General features: G+C 62.4%; 1 protein-coding gene and 1 long non-coding RNA gene across 2 annotated transcripts; one reads left to right on the forward strand and one right to left on the reverse strand.

The window, feature by feature from the left end:
- Positions 1–25: 25 nt before the first annotated feature.
- On the forward strand, positions 26–14,176 carry Tmem43 (transmembrane protein 43). Its single transcript, XM_077106190.1, has 12 exons — positions 26–218; positions 2,770–2,919; positions 3,676–3,810; positions 4,688–4,782; positions 5,641–5,690; positions 5,932–6,001; positions 6,573–6,643; positions 7,453–7,574; positions 7,812–7,886; positions 8,777–8,878; positions 11,268–11,385; positions 12,383–14,176. Exons 1-12 carry the CDS (start codon positions 207–209, stop codon positions 12,583–12,585), a joined length of 1,203 nt encoding a protein of 400 aa, XP_076962305.1. The 5' UTR covers positions 26–206; the 3' UTR covers positions 12,586–14,176.
- Positions 2,700–3,264, reverse strand: LOC143638371 (uncharacterized). Its single transcript, XR_013154597.1, has 2 exons — positions 3,069–3,264; positions 2,700–2,931 (listed from the first exon to the last, which is right to left on the reverse strand). It is a non-coding gene; the product is annotated as an uncharacterized LOC143638371 (long non-coding RNA).
- Positions 14,177–15,248: the final 1,072 nt, after the last annotated feature.

Raw genomic sequence — 15,248 nt, forward strand, 5'->3', positions numbered from 1 at the left:
TTCCAGAAGGCCTTGCGGCGCGCAAGCGCAGGGAGGTTGGGTCCCCGCGGGGCGGTAACTCCGTAGCAAGTTCATCCTGATCTGGGACTCCGTGCGGGCGTCTTTTTTTTGCAGCTCTGGGACAGGCGGGAGGCCACCAGATCCCGCGCTCCGGTGGTCAGTCCAGCTGAGCAGAGCGAGGCGGCGGCGGAGAGCCGGCTCCCACCATGGCCGCGAACGTGAGTGTCTCCGGGCCGGCCACACCCAGGCTGCCCATCCCCGGGGCCGCCGCAGGTCCCCTCCGCGATCCGACTCCCGCTGTCCCTCTGCTCGCCCGTGTCGGCGACCCCCGTGCAGCGCCTCCGGCTCCTCGGTCCGCGCTGCCCGGTCCGCAGTCCTCGGCCGACCCCTTCCCCACTCGGAGCCCCTCGGGAGGCCTGGCCCCCGCATGCCCAGCTCCTGGACCTTGGGTCCTGAATGTCGTGGGATCTGGGACCTGGGGGCTGAGCCCGTCCATCGCGAGCGCGGGGAGGCCGGTCCCCCCGGCGGAGCTGTCCAGCGTGGGCGACGGGGCCGTCCGCGCCCTCGGGGGTCTGTGCGCCGAGCCCGCCGGCTGCAGAGGAGCCCGGCCTGGGGCGGTGAGCTGCCCGCTGGGCCCGTCCTCCTGGATGACCGTGCCTCCTGGCTCCCTGGGCCCGTCCTCCTGGATGGCCGTGCCTCCTGGGTCCCTGGAGGGGACCGTCCTCCTGGATGGCCGTGCCTCCTGGGTCCCCTCCTCCCGTGCCCCGTCCTCCTGGGGAACTCTCTCTCCACTGGGCTCCGGGCAGCACCGCCCACGGTGCGGGGTGAGGAGCCGTGACTCAGCCGGGAGCCAGGCTGGGAGCCCCGCCAGCCCCAGGCACGCCCTCCCCCGCCGTTAGGCTCCCTTTCCAGGTCCCTCCTCTGTCCCCAAGCCTCTCAGCTGCCTCCCTCCTCTCCTGAGAGGCCAGGGCTTGTGTCACCCTCTGCCCTGGCACGCTCTGCCTGGTGTCCCCCGGGGAAGAGGGGTCTTGAAAGTCCCCAGAGGTGGTCCACGAGGAGTAGGGTGGGGTGGCCTCCAAGCCACCTCGTGGTCACAGCCTCCCTGTTTTACAGATGGGCGTTTCCCTGGCAGAAGGCACCTGCAGCATGGGAAGGTGTCAAAAGGGACAGAGGGGATCAAGAGGCCTGGGTGGGGAGGAATTCAGACCCTTCCGCTGCACCGCTGTCCCTGGGATCCCTAACTGTGACATTGAGGGAGGGCTGTTGGCCCTGGTGGGCAGAGAGCATCCTGGGTATGCTGGGATCTGACCCCTCAGTGAGCAGCATTGGCCATCTGAGCACCCTCTGCTGCCCAGCCCTGTCAGCTCATCCAGCAGCTGAGGACACGTTTATGGGGCCACCAGGCCTCACCAGGTGAGGGAGAGACCCGAATTCAGCAGGGTGGAGCAGGCAGGCAACTCAGTTCCACCTAACAACTGTCCTGGGATGAGTGCATTCTTTCCATCGAGTGAGCAAACAGGATCAGAGAGGCACAGCAACTTACCTGGGGTTGTACAGCAATTGATTGGCAAAGATGGAATTCTTTTTTTTTCCTAATATATTTTTAATTTATTTTAAATATACTAAATGTATATTTTAATGGATCAAAGGGAAAATATGTGTACAACTTCCAAGCTATTTGACAAAGAGATTGTTAGAAATGTTTTTTTTTTGTTGTTTGTTTGTTTTGGGTACCAGGGACTGAACCCAGCCGTGCTTAACCACTAAGCCACACCCTCAGCCCTTTTGATTTTTTTCTTTTTTTTTTGAGACAGGGTCTTGCTAAGTCGCTGAGGCTGGCCTCAACTTTATGATCCTCCTGCCTGGGCCTCCTGAGTCGCTGGGATGACAGGCGTGCGCCACCATGTGGGGCTAGAAGTGCATTTTTAATTAAATTCAGTAACTAAGGAGGAGCTGGGCTTTTGGAGGGGCGTGCTGACCCCTCTGGGGTCTGGAGAGGGGTAGACAGCCTGTTGGTGGCCGTCAGGTCGCAGCCACCAACAATACTCGGAGGTCAAGTGAGAGAGGGTGGTCCAGGGCTGGAGTCCACCTTCCCCTGGGGTACCCAGGCGGGCTCCCTGGAGGAGGGGATGGGGGAGCAGCGTCAGGGATGTGGAGGCTGGGAGTGGTTTTGGGGAGCAGCTGCCGTCTGCTGGGGCTGGGCTGTGGACGCCTGTGGGGAGAGGAGGGGCCGGGCATGTCTGAGCAGGATCCAGGCTCCCTCTCCAGGGCCAGGGGATCAGGCCTGGCCCAGCCAATCACAGCACAGGGTCTGGGTGAGTTCCCACTCCGTCACCCAGGGCCAGGGTCCTTGGCCAAATGATCTGAACCCTCCGTGCCCCCCGTCTTCACTGGTTATGGGGGTCAGAGTCCACTGTGCAGGACGGGGCTGAGAGCCCCAGGGTACAGTACCAGTGGCTTGGTGCCTTGGCGGGGTAAAGCCATCTGGGCGTTAGCTGGCAGGAGTGCTATCAGATGTCCCCATAAATCATTCAGGGCCACCTCCCAAGCTACAGGTGAGCTGACGGACTGGCTCCGGGACCCCTCAGACCCCGGGATCTCTCGTCCAGACCCATCTGATGGTCACTGAAGAGCTCTGTGGCTTTAGTATATATAATCAAACTCCCTCGTCATTAAATTCATGCTCGATAATTAACACATTTAAAGCAGCAGGATGCAGTGTGTTTTAAAGGCTGATTTGCATTCGGATGTTCTTCTGGTCCCCTGCAGTACTCCAGCACAGGCAGCAGAAGGGAACACGTCAAGGTCACCTCTGACCCCCAGCCAGGCTTCCTGGAGCGGCTGAGCGAGACTTCGGGGGGAATGTTCGTGGGGCTCATGACCTTCCTCCTCTCCTTCTACTTAATTTTCACCAATGAGGTAAGATGTCTCCTGTCCCCGTGGACACAGCGTATCAGGGAACAAGGGTTATAAATCCAGAGGCTGCATTTGGCAATAAAGGACCTCGACTTTTATAAAAGAGAAAGAATAACACTCAACAAATCAGAATTCATTTTGTGGTGACCTACCTCCCCCTGGTGTAGGCGCGGCTCCTGAAAATCCTGCTTCAGGCATGGTTGGATCCAGGTGTTCGTGCGGGGTCCCCCGACTCTCCGTTCCTTCAGCCCTCCCCTGTGTTTCTCAGCTGTGGCATCTCTCTTGGGCAGGGCCCTCCTTTGGCAGGCAGAGGTGGCTCAGCAGTTCCAGTTTCACGTCCAAGTAGCTCAGAGATCCTAGAGAAAGGAAAAAAAAAAAAAAAAAGGAACCAAGTGTTTCTACAGCAATTTTGCAAAAGTTGCAGAAGGATCTCTCAGAGTCCGGGTTTGGGTCTCAGGCCTTTGAGCCAGTGCCTGAGGCCAGGGTCAGAAAGGCCTGTGGGGACCACGGGGACCAGGAGAGGACAGGAGAGGGGGCGGAGAAAGGGGAGGGGTGTCCAGGCAGACAGGGAGGCCACTGTGCCCATGTGAGGCCGAGAGCGGGGCTGATGGGACCCCGCGGGTGGCGGGAGAGGGGAGCCTGGGCGCGCGGGGCCTGGCCCAGTCCCACCCCTGAGTCTCAGCAGGGAACTGGGGAGACGGGTGTGAAGGCAGCGGCCTCGGGTCACCCTGAGGTGACGTCCCCTGCCCTCCCCTGCAGGGCCGGGCGCTGAAGACGGCCACCTCGCTGGCGGAGGGGCTCTCGCTTGTGGTGTCCCCCGAGAGCATCCACGTGGTGGCCCCGGAGAACGAGGGGAGGCTGGTGCACATCGTGGGGGCCCTGCGCACATCCAAGGTAGGACCTGCCGCAGGCTCAGGGGTGGGCCCTGGAGGGTGACGGACACCGGGTGACCCCCAACGCCACCTCTCGGCCGCAGTGTGCACTCGTGGCATATGGGACCGGGCCGACCTCTTGGCACAGCGCCTGGCGCGTGGCAGGAAGGTCACACACAGGAGCTCTCGCGGGGACAGTCCCCGTGGAAGGCAACGACTCTGGTTGTCAGAGCTCTGCTGTCGTAGATAGGATTTTTTTTGTACTAGGGATCAAATCTCAGGGTACGTAACCACTGAGCCCTCCCCAGCCCTTTCTATTTGGAGACAGGGCCTCCCTAAGTTGCTGAGGCTGGCCTCGACCTTGCCATCCTCCTGCCTCAGCCTCCAGAGTCACTGGGGTTACAGTGCTCCACCCACACCAGCTGTGCTGTTATTTGAACGTTGGCATGACGCTGTGGGGCCTGCAGCCTCACCTTGTACTCTGAGTCAGCATCATGGGTATTAAAGGTTAAGAACGGGGGACACCCTGGCACAGAGGTGCACCCTGAAATCCCAGCAGTTTGGGAGGCTGAGGGAGGAGGATCGTGAATTCAAAGCCAGCTAATTCAGCAACTAAGCAAGGCCCTAAGCAACTCACTGAGACCCTGTCTCTAAATAAAATAAAAAAAAAAAAACACAAAATAGGCTGGGGAGGGGGCTCAGTGGCTGAGTGTCCCCAAGTTCAACCCCTGGTATCCCCCCAAAATATCCAAGAGTTAAGAACTGGACAGGCAGCTCCACTTGACGCCCCCACCTGTCCCTGTTTTCCACCTCCTTCCAGCCCACCTCCCCGAGCCAGGGTTTCTGGGGAGATGTGAGGGTCACCTTAATTTTCTGGTCCCTTCGACTCTCTTCTGAAGCTCTTGTCTGATCCAAACTACGGAGTCCACCTTCCGGCCGTGAAGCTGCGCAGACACGTGGAGATGTACCAGTGGGTGGAGACGGAGGAGTCCAGGTGAGGAGCCCGTAAAGGAGGTGCAGGCGCCTAGAGAAAACGCAGCGGCTTTTGTTTTTTAGGGGTACCAGGGATTCAGCCCAGGGCCCTCGACCCGTGAGCCCCCTTCCCCAGCCCAATTCTGCATTTTATTTAGAGACAGGGTCTCACTGAGTTGCTTAGGGCCTCCCTTTTGCTGAGGCTGGCCTCCAACCGCCGATCCTCCTGCCTCGGCCTCCCGAGCCGCTGGGATGACAGGCGTGGGCCACTGCGCCCAGCAGACCTTTCATTCTGAAGCCTCTGAAATTCAAAGGATAGACTCTTCGTACCAGAAACATATCAGATTATCCCAAAGTTAAAAGCCGCTGATCTTTCGGTTGGGGATGGCCAACACCCCCCGCAGAGTGGCTCCAAAATGAAAGGGGGACTGAGCAGCTCCCTCCCAGGGACATCCCGGGAGCGCACACTGGGGATGTTCCTGGATCCAGGTCTCCAACGACGCTGGCACCGTGTGGCCCCCGTTCCAGCCTCTGTGCCCGCCTTTCCCTTCCTTGGGCTCCACCTGGCCCCATGGTAGCAGAGGTCACCTTCCTGCTGACAGCCTGTCGGGAGTCCAGGGCGTGATGGCACCGGCCAGGTGGGCTCAGTCCCCCTGAGCTACTGCGCAGCTGGGTGTGAGGGGAGGGTGGCCCGTGGGCCCTGCCCAGAGACTGCGGCCATCCCGGGGGGAGCTGGCCCTGTGCCCCGAGCAGGCCGGCTCTGGCTGGGACCCACCACCCTCTCCTTCCCTTGGGGACTGTAGCCCTGTGGTCCTGGGGGTGTCCAGATCCCGGGGGGCCTCAGGTGACCGGGCTGCGGTGGCCCTGTGCTTCTCTGCAGGGAGTACACGGAGGACGGGCAGACGAAGACGGAGACGAGGTACTCCTACAGTGAGTACCGCCCGGCCACCAAGGGCCCTGCTGGCCGCATCCTCCGTCCACTGTCCCCAGCCCGTGGCAGGACGGGACCCATGGGTGGAGCTGGGGACAGGCACAGCACCGAGCCCAGGAGTCCTCCCCTCTGGGGGTGTCGGGAGCTGTCCCCTGGCCTCTGGTGTCACCGGCTCAGGGTCCGCGGGCCTCGGCCGTCGGGGACATGGGTACGGCTGAGCTGTCCCCTCTCCCTGGGCAGACACCGAGTGGCGGTCAGAAGTCGTCAGCAGCAGAAACTTCGACCGAGAGATCGGCCACAAGAACCCCAGGTGAGCGCGGCCGGGGCCTGGCCAGCCTCAGTTTCCCCATCTGAGCAATAGGAGCCGGCTTTCTGCCCCGGGGTCGAAGAGGACATGGGACATGTCAGGGACCAGGACACGGGCAAGTCACCCTTGGGAGGCCTGACCAAAGGGCGGGAAGGGACAGGCGTGGACAGACCAGGGGAGGACCCTGTTGGTGGTCACCTCTGGAGGACCGTCAGGAAGGGCCTCTGGGGCAGAGGCTGGTGACCTGGTGTCCACAGAGGGGTCAGCTCAGCCGCACAGCGTGGTGGAGCCCGCGTGTCCCTCGAGCGCCACTGTGGTCAGGGCTATGCCAGGAAGATGGCGGGGAGGGGTCAGTGAGGGGTGCGAGTCCAGGGAAGCCCCCGCCGCAGCTCAGAGGGCCACCAGAGGTCTGGGGACAGGGACAGAGTGGGGGCAGGAGCCCTGGGGACGGCCGAGGAAGACTTGTGTCCTGCCTGGTCTCTGGACTCTCAGGAGCCCCCTGGGTGGGACCTGCCAAGCCCAGACCACCTAGGGTCCCTCCTGGTCCCTGTCACCAACGTCCCTGTCCCCACAGCGCGATGGCAGTGGAGTCGTTCACGGCGACGGCCCCTTTTGTCCAGATCGGCAGGTTCTTCCTCTCGGCGGGTGAGTCCCAGCCCTGGTGACCCGCTGCTGCCAGCCCCAGGCCCTGTCCTGCCCGCGTGGCCCCCAGGGGTGGAGGATGGGAGCAGCCTGTGTCCTGCTCGGGGCTGGGGCCGAGGACAGGCGGGTCCCCAGGAGGTGGGGACCCCAGGCAGCACCGCCCCCACCCAGCCAGGTCCCCCGGAACAGCCCAGCTCCCTGTCCCCTCCTGGGCCACGCCCGTTTGTGGTGACCAGAGGTTCTGAGGGAGCCGTCCCTCCAGCAGCCAGGAAAAGGCCACTCCCTGTCCCCGCGGCTCCCTGTGGCTCCACCCGTGGGCCCCACCCGGGTGCAGCCCTGTCCCAAAAGAGGGTGGCATGTCATTGTTCCCTCAGGGACTCCAGAGGAGCTCCCGGGGATGAGGCCGCACCACGGGCCACAGTCACCCGAGACACCCCCATGGCCTGACCCAGGAGGGGACGAGATGGGCGGGTCCAGCGTCCAAGGGAGGGAGGCCCAGAGACAGGGCTTGGCCTCCCGCCCCGTCCACCATGTGGCTCAGCTGCTGCGCAGTGGGAAAGGCCGGGCCACTCTCAGAGCAGGGGACACTGGCCCAGCAGGGAGAGGGGACCCAGCAGCCCCCTGGGGAGGGGGTGACACAGGCCACCAGGAAGCTCTGGAAGAGCCCGAGTCGGGAAGGGGCCTCCTGGGGGAGAGGCCAGGTGTGAGGACGCCGAGGTGCGGCCGGGTGGTGGCGCACGGAGGGCTTGGGCACCGTGGGAGGGACGTCAGGGCGGCTGAGCCGGGTGGCTGAGCGCGGGCCTCTCTGTCAGGCCTCATCGACAAGATCGACAACTTCAAGCCCCTGAGCCTGGCCAAGCTGGAGGACCCCCACGTGGACATCGTTCGCCGGGGCGACTTTTTCTACCACAGTGAAAACCCCAAGTACCCGGAGGTAGGAGCGGCCTGGGCCGTGGGGACAGCGGAGAGCAGGGCCTGGCGCGGCGTCCCCGCGGCCCACTCCTGCCCCAGTGGGCTCCCCGTGTGGACCCACAGCTGCGCGTGGCCAGATAGAGTCAGAGGGGACAGCCCAGCCTGGGCAGGGGTGGAGGGAGGGACCCGCCAGCCAGTGAAGGAGCCGAGGCCCAGCCCCAGGTGGCCACTTGCTGACGCCCTCCTGTCTCTCCCCCAGGTTGGAGACCTGCGCGTCTTCTTTTCCTACGCGGGACTCAGCAGCGATGACCCTGACCTGGGCCCGGCTCACGTGGTAACCTGGCCTCCCCAGGCACAGGCCCCGGGGGAATGTGGTGACTGCTTGGTCCCCTCCCCCTGGGGACGCACACGCCCGCCCTCACACAGTCCCAGGCTTGGCTTTTGGGCAGCTTCTGAGTTCTGTGCCTCCCTGCCACCATCCCCAGACCCCAGGCCAAGAAATGCAGGTCTAGGCCGGGCAGTGGCCCACGCCTGTCATCCTAGCCGCTCGGGAGGCTGAGGCAGGAGGATCGACAGTAGGAGGCCAGCCTCAGTAATAGCGAGGCCCTAAGCAACTCAGGGAGACCCTGTCTCTAAATAAAATACCAAACAGGGCTGGGGACGGGGCTCAGGGGTCGAGTGCCCCTGGGTTCAATCCCTGGTACAAGAAATATTGTCATGGATGACGGTGGCCTCATCGTGTCTGACAAGAACCGTGCAGTCACAGGTGGCTTCTGTGCCCCCGACTGTTTATGTATAAACCGTGGCCTTGGTTCCTGGCCCTGGGGGTGCACTCAGGAGCTCCATCCTGGCTGGCCCAGGAAGGGGCAGGAAGGACCTCTGGGGCCCAGGTAGCCACGTGACCTCGACGTGGCCTGGCTGCAGTGTGGCTCAGCTGGGCCCCGTGGCAGCCAGTCCTCCCCTGAGCTCTCAGTCCAGGGCGTGCCCAGCCCTGCTCCGCCCACCACCTGCCTCTGGCCCAGGGTCCTCCTTGGAGCTCTGAAGGAAGCAGCTCAGCCAGAGCCCCGGGGCAGGACAGTCCAGGGGGAGTCCAGGAGGGACAGACACGCCCGGGTCCCCCCCCACTCCCTGGTCGCCATGGAGTCCCAGAGAGAGGAAGTGTGGCGGGCAGTGGGGGTCCTCACCCTGTGCCCAGGGGCCTCTGACGCTGATTTCCTGGACTAGGTCACTGTGATCGCCAGGCAGCGGGGTGACCAGCTCGTCCCGTACTCCACCAAGTCCGGGGACACCTTGCTGCTGCTGCATCATGGAGACTTCTCGGCAGAGGTGAGTGGCCGCTGTCCCGCCTGCGTGGAGGGGGAACAGGTGTGTCGGCCCCTCCTCCCTCCCAGGGGCTGTTCCAGAAACTTCCCCTGCTAGCGACCGTAGCCACTGCAATGCAGCAAGAAAAAGAAATAGAACAAACACCCAGACGGACGGATACAAAGCCCCGCGGTGTTACGGGGGTCGAGAGCTGCCCTGACACCTGGGCTCCTGCGCAGAGACCAGTCTGCAGCCATCGAGGGCCCCCGAGGAGTGACATTTGTGCAGAGGCCACATAAAGAGAGGGTATCAGCCCTGGAGGAATCGGGCCCTTCAGGGACTGGGACAGGAAAGGGCCCCTCAGCGGGGCGCACTAGGAACAGGGGGCAGAGGCCACACGGAGGTGCCCCTTGGAGGCCATCAGGAGGGCAGCAGAGGGGTTTGAGCTGGAGTATCCGGCCGGGTGAGTGGGGCAAGTGCCCTGGGACGGTCCCCAGAGCCGTTGGCATCCCTCTGCCCGTCTGCACCAGGGAGGTCCTGCAGGGGTCCCGAGCAGCCAGCTCTGAGCCCTAGAAGTCACCCCTCTCTAGGCAGAGTCCCCGGGTGACAGCTCTGCTGCGGTGGAGGGCACTGGGACTCTGGCGGGACGCACCCTTGCCCTGAATCAGGGGCCAGAGAGGGCGAGGGCAGGAGCGGGCCGCGGGGACCAGGTGTGACCTTCTGGCTCCGTCTGTCCCCTGTCCCTGTGACCCTCCTGCATGGTGGTGCCTGGCCAGGACCTGGGGAGCCAGGCTCTCCTGCAGGAGCCCGGGAGCGGCTTCAGGGTGGGGCCGCCCCTCCCAGCCTGGCACCCCGTGAGTCACCCTGGGGACTTGCTATAATTAGGAGGCCTTGTCCAGGCCCTGTTCTGCCCCCCTGGCCGCAGGCCCAGTCCCAGCTTCCTTGGGCAGCGTCCCAGGTCCTCGCAGGGAGGAGGGTGGGGTGGGGCGTGTGAGTGCCGTGGGCCCACAGGGAAGGCCCTGGCCCTGGAGGGTGTGGCCTCCTGGTGCTGCTCCAGCCCCTGCCTCGCCCCCACCAGCCACCCCCTCCCCCACGCGGGGTCTCTGCCCAGTGGGAGAAAAGGCCCTGAGCCAAGGACACCCCATGGCACTGAGAACGGGCCCAAAAGGCAGGAGGCCGGACAGCAGGGCAGGGGACCAGCCGTGTGGGCCCCGGGGAGCCACTCACCTGCCCCCGGCTCAGTGCACTTCCCGTGGGGCCCGGGGCTTGTGACCGGCTCGTCCTCCACCGTCTGTCTCCCCTGTGAGAGGGGACAAGTGTCCGCCTCCCTGGGTCACCTTGAGGACCAAGCAGTGCACTCAGGACACATGGGAGACAGTGACCGACCACACGGGGAGGGAACAGAGGTTAAGAGACAGGGCCTCCCTGAGCGGCTGAGGGCCTCGCGGTTGCTGAGGCTGGCTCTGAACTCGCCATCCTCCTGCCTCAGCCTCCCGAGCCCTGGGATGACAGCGTGTGCCACCGCGCCTGGTGTGACATCATTGGACAGTAAATGTTACCAGTAGACTGTGACAGGGGCCTGGCAGAGATGGGGGCTCGGGGAAGGCTCTGAGGAAGTGGCATTTAAGCCAGGACGAGAAGGATGTGGATGGCCGGGCAGAGCCACCCACATGGGCAAAGGCCCAGAGGTGACAGGACCTGGTCTTGGTGGGACCTCGGCAGGTCAAGGGCATGTGGGGTGGGGGAGCAGGAGCCCTGGAGGTGGAGTGGGTGGAGGGAGCAGGCCGCGGCTGTCTGCCAGGTCGCAGCTCCGGGGTGGGTGGGCGGTGGTCCCCGTTGCTGAGTGCGGATGACAGAGTCGGGTGCAGGCTGCGGGGCCTGAGCCCCTGTGTCTCCAGGCCAGGTGCAGAGGTGCTGGGCAGCCAGCCGAGGGGCCGAGGCTGCGGCCTTACGTGGGGGCCACACGGGGGCCAAGAGGCCAAGGAAGGCCCTGGGCAGAGTGTGGCCCACAGAGGCCACCCCAGGGGCCAGGTGAGGGTCAGGGTGGCCATGAGACCCAGAAGGTGCATCCTGAGATGCAGGGAGACGGGAATGAGGGGAGGGTCCCCGAAACCAGGAGCAGTGTCCCAGGGCTGGTGGACGCCACAGGCTGAGCAGTGCCCGGTGCCTGGCTCGCGCTGTCCGACGTCATCACGCACACGAGGGTGGCAAGGGGCACCGGAAAGGTCCCTCTGTGTCACTCCAGAGGTCGCGCGCTGAGGCTCTGTGCCGAGAAGGGCTTATGCCTTCCAGAAAGTTCTCTCCACTGTGCCAGGTTGACAGGGGCTGCAGAGCTCCCGAGCCTCAGGTCCAGCCCCGTGGCCCCTGCCTGCCCGCTGGCCGGCTGGTGACATCCCCCTGTCCTGTCCCCCAGGAGGCCTTCCGAAGGGAGCAGAAGAGCAACTCCATGAGGACGTGGGGCCTGCGGGCGGCCGGCTGGATGGCCATGTTCACGGGCCTCAGCCTCATGACGCGGATCCTCTACACCCTGGGTAGGTGCGGGGCCAGGGTCTCGCGGGCCCTCGGGCCACCCCCTGCCTGTCCCTCCCTGGGGCAGAGTCCAGGCCTGGGCCATGTCTGTCCCCTGCGCTGTCCTGGAATGGACCAGAAGTGAAGAGTCAGCAACGTGGTGCTTCCAGGAGGGCACCGTGGGGCCACCTCCCAGGGGCAGGGCTGGCTTCTGAGATTGAAGGCCTGGCCCCACCGTGTCCCTGTGTCCTTCGCTGCACCCTGGGACAGCCCCGTGAGGAGGCCGGCCTCCCGGGTGAGCTGACCCAGCCTGTCTGGGGTCAGAGCCGGGAGCGCGTCCTGGGCTTGGGCCGTGGGTTTGGGAGACAGGTTCTCGGGGACCTTGCCCAGTGTGTCCCTGCCCAGGCTGCCCTGGCCCCCACAGGAGCCCTTCCCCGCTGGCTCTGGCTGGGGGACCTCCTCCCTCGTCCCAGACAGCAAAACGGAGGCCCTGAGAGGGGAGGCCGAGTCCTCGAGGCGCTGTGGACAGCCGACCTGGTTCTGTCCTGGGCACGTCACGGGGAGCTCAGGGCCCAAGCAAAGTCGCCATCGGGGCCAGGAGTCAGGACGCACCTGTCCCCCAGGCCTGCCTGCTGCCCCTCTCTGGCTCTAGCTGCCCATGGTCCTGGTGACCCACAGGCGGGAGGCTGCCACGCAGGACCCCTCCAGTCCTCGGTGACCGCCTACTGGGCGCCCTGAGCAGTGGGCAGCACAGCTAGGGTCCTGTCCCCTCCTGGGTCAGCGCAGTGGCGACCTGGGCCCGGGCAGTGGAAGTAGGGAGCAGGGTCTCAGAACCCCACAGGGGGATGTCTGCACGTTGGCCTCAGGTGGTCACAGCATAGAGTCCAGGTTACAGAGCTGACCGCGTCGAGTTTCCTGGTGCTGGGCAGAGCAGGTGGCTCACAGGGGAGGCCTGCCACCCAGCTCAGGGCCCCAGGGCCAGGCTGCTGCGCTCCCCACACTGACTGTCCCTCCCCACAGTGGACTGGTTCCCTGTCCTCCGGGACCTGGTCAACATCGGCCTCAAAGCTTTCGCCTTCTGCGTGGCCACCTCGCTGACCCTGCTGACCGTGGCTGCCGGCTGGCTCTTCTACCGGCCCCTCTGGGCCCTCCTCATCAGCTGCCTGGCCCTGGTGCCCATCCTCATCGCCCGCACCCGGGTGCCAGCCAAGAAACTGGAGTGAGGAGGCCCTGGCCCTGCCGACACCCGCACTGTGGGCTCCGCTCCCCTGTCCTCTGCCACCTGGGGTCCTTCTGTGCACATGTCCCCACCCCTTCTCTTGCCAGTCTGTCGCTTTGGTGGGCAGAAGCAGCTCAAGGGCAGTGACCCCACGGGCCCTGTCCGGCCTCCTTTCCCCTTCCCTTCCCTCGGGCCTGAGTGGCCGTCCAGGTCACGAGTTTGGTTTCACCCAGTTGATCTGTCCCCACGCGACGATGTGGAGCAGCTCCACAGAGACCTGCTGACAGGGAGCTCGGCCTGGTCATTGTCCTTGCTCATCCCTGAGAACAAGGGCCACGGCCCCCGTCACACCCCCGACCCCAAAGGCATCCTTTACTGCTAGGCTGCACTGGTGACCCGGGTGACGCCCGGGGAAGCGGGTGTGACTGCAGGTCTGCAGACAGGACTCCGCTGGGAACTTCAACGACAACCACCAAAGATGTCCAGGGGAAAATGGACGCTGTTGGGACTTCCGTGTATTCTGTGGCTTGGGAGAATCCTTAGTGCCCAGACCTGCCACGGTCCAACTTAGGTCTTCCTGTGTCACCTCCCTCCTCCTGTGTCCCCTCCTGTCCCAACAAGGAGTTGTCTAAGATTTTTTTAAAAACTCCTGAATGATCAACCTTTCCGACTGTTACAAAAAAAATCATCCTGGACTCTGTCAGATGAGATTGATTCAGAGCAAAAAAGGTGTTAAATTTGGGAGACGGGGGTTACCGCGGGACAATGGGGAGCTTTTAGATGCTTCTAAAATTAGTGTTCAAAACTGCGCTGCCTGGTGCAGGGGGATGTGCCTGTTATCCCAGCAGCTCTGGAGGCTGAGGCAGGAGGATCGAGACTTGGAGGCCAGCCTCAGCAACAGTGAGGCCCTAAGCAACTCAGTGAGGCTCTGTCTCTGAATAAAATACAAAATAGGGCTTGGGACGGGGCTCAGCGGTCGAATGCCCCTGAGTTCAATCCCTGGTCCCAAAAAAGAAAAAAAAAATCAGTGTTTTTAGCAAAACAACTTGTTCTCCCCCTGCGAGGACCTAGGAAGCTCTGCAGGTGGAAGACAGCCTTTCTTTTCTGAAAATCTTGGCATCACAAACCACCTGTTCTCTTGAAGCTGGTCTTGATATTTGAAGTCACTCATGAAAAGGTGGGGAGCCTCCTAGTAAAGGGCTCCTCCACGGCGACCCCAGAGGACACCTGCCTCGGCCTCAGCTGCTGTCCCTAGGGGTGCATTGGGCCCTGCAGCAGCAGCTTCTGGGCACCTGTGCCTGCTGGGCTGGGCTCTGCTGGTCCGACTCACCCCACTGGATCCTTCTGAGTGTCCCTTTACGCTGTGTGTCGCGACCTTCGCATCTTAACAGAGCCTTCGTCCGTCCTTCATCTTGGTTACAGTGACAGCTGGTTGGTCCTTGCTGGGGGTGGTCGGCTTTAGGAATGGTTCCTAAATAGCAAAACAATGTTAAAATAATTGGGAAGCTTTGGAAAAACACCACGGGATTTGTATTATCTTCGTATTTTTGATAAAGTTTGTGAAATAAATGTCTGAATGTTTTGCTGTTACCCTATTTTGGGTTTTGAAGTTGGTGGCTCCTTTTCAGTGTGGTTAGTTTGCATTCTTTCAAACAATCCAACCACCAAGTTTTACGGAGCAGTGAGAATCTCTAGAAATCAGTTCCAAGTGGCTCTGAGTGGTGGACTTGGTCTCAGTTCTTTTAAAAAGAGCGACTCAAGATGCCCAGCACTGTCACCGACCTGCTCTGTCTTGACCGGGTTTAAAGTGAATGACTCCTGTTTCACCCGTCTTCAGAATGTGCTAGAAGCAGTGGGGGAGTGGACAGTCCAGACAGCGCTGGCTTTGGGTCCTGCCCACACAGACCTGAGTTTGGGTTCCCAGGTCAGCCACTGAGTGGCTCCTGAGGTTGGGCAACTCAAGTCTCTGGGTCTCAGTTTTCTCATCTGCAAAACAGGGACAAGGACTTGACTTTTTTTGGGGGGAGGGGTATACTGAGAATTGAACCCAGGGGTGCTTGACCATGAGCCCCATCCCCAGCCCTTTTTTATCTTTTATTTAGAGACAGGGTCTCGCCAAGTTGCTTAGAGCATTGCTAAGTAGCTGAGGCTGGCCTCCACCTTGCGATCCTCCTGCCTCAGCCTCCAGAGCCACTGGCATGACAGGTGTGCCCCACTACACCCCTTATATTCTTAAATTTCTCGAAACGTACTGCTTCCTTCCATTGCCACGTCTCTGAGTAGCTGTCTGGATGGATTATTTCTCCAAAGAAATGCAACACCCTTGTCATAAAACCTCAGAAAACAAGTGGCTTACCTCCAGGCGGCTCAGCAGACTGGTGCAGCGTGAGAACGCGGTTCCCATGGCAGCCCTGGTCTGTGGCCAAGCCCCAGCGTGCTGCCTGTTTTCTTGGATCAGAGTGAGTCAACACTTGGAGGGCTCTCTCCTCGGAGACCCCGTGTCCTCTCGTGGGCACAACCAAGAGAAAGACAAACTCCACGTGGGATCAGACCCCAGCTGAGGGCGGAGGCTGGCCTCTGGGGAGTCCGACGTGCCCAGAGGCCACTGTGTCTGGGTGCCCTTAGCTGATGGGAAACTGGAGAGAAAACGTGGAGCCAAGTGTTTTT

The sequence above is a fragment of the Callospermophilus lateralis genome, chromosome 20 (genome assembly GCF_048772815.1).
Source record: "Callospermophilus lateralis isolate mCalLat2 chromosome 20, mCalLat2.hap1, whole genome shotgun sequence".
Taxonomy (NCBI): Eukaryota; Metazoa; Chordata; class Mammalia; order Rodentia; family Sciuridae; genus Callospermophilus; species Callospermophilus lateralis.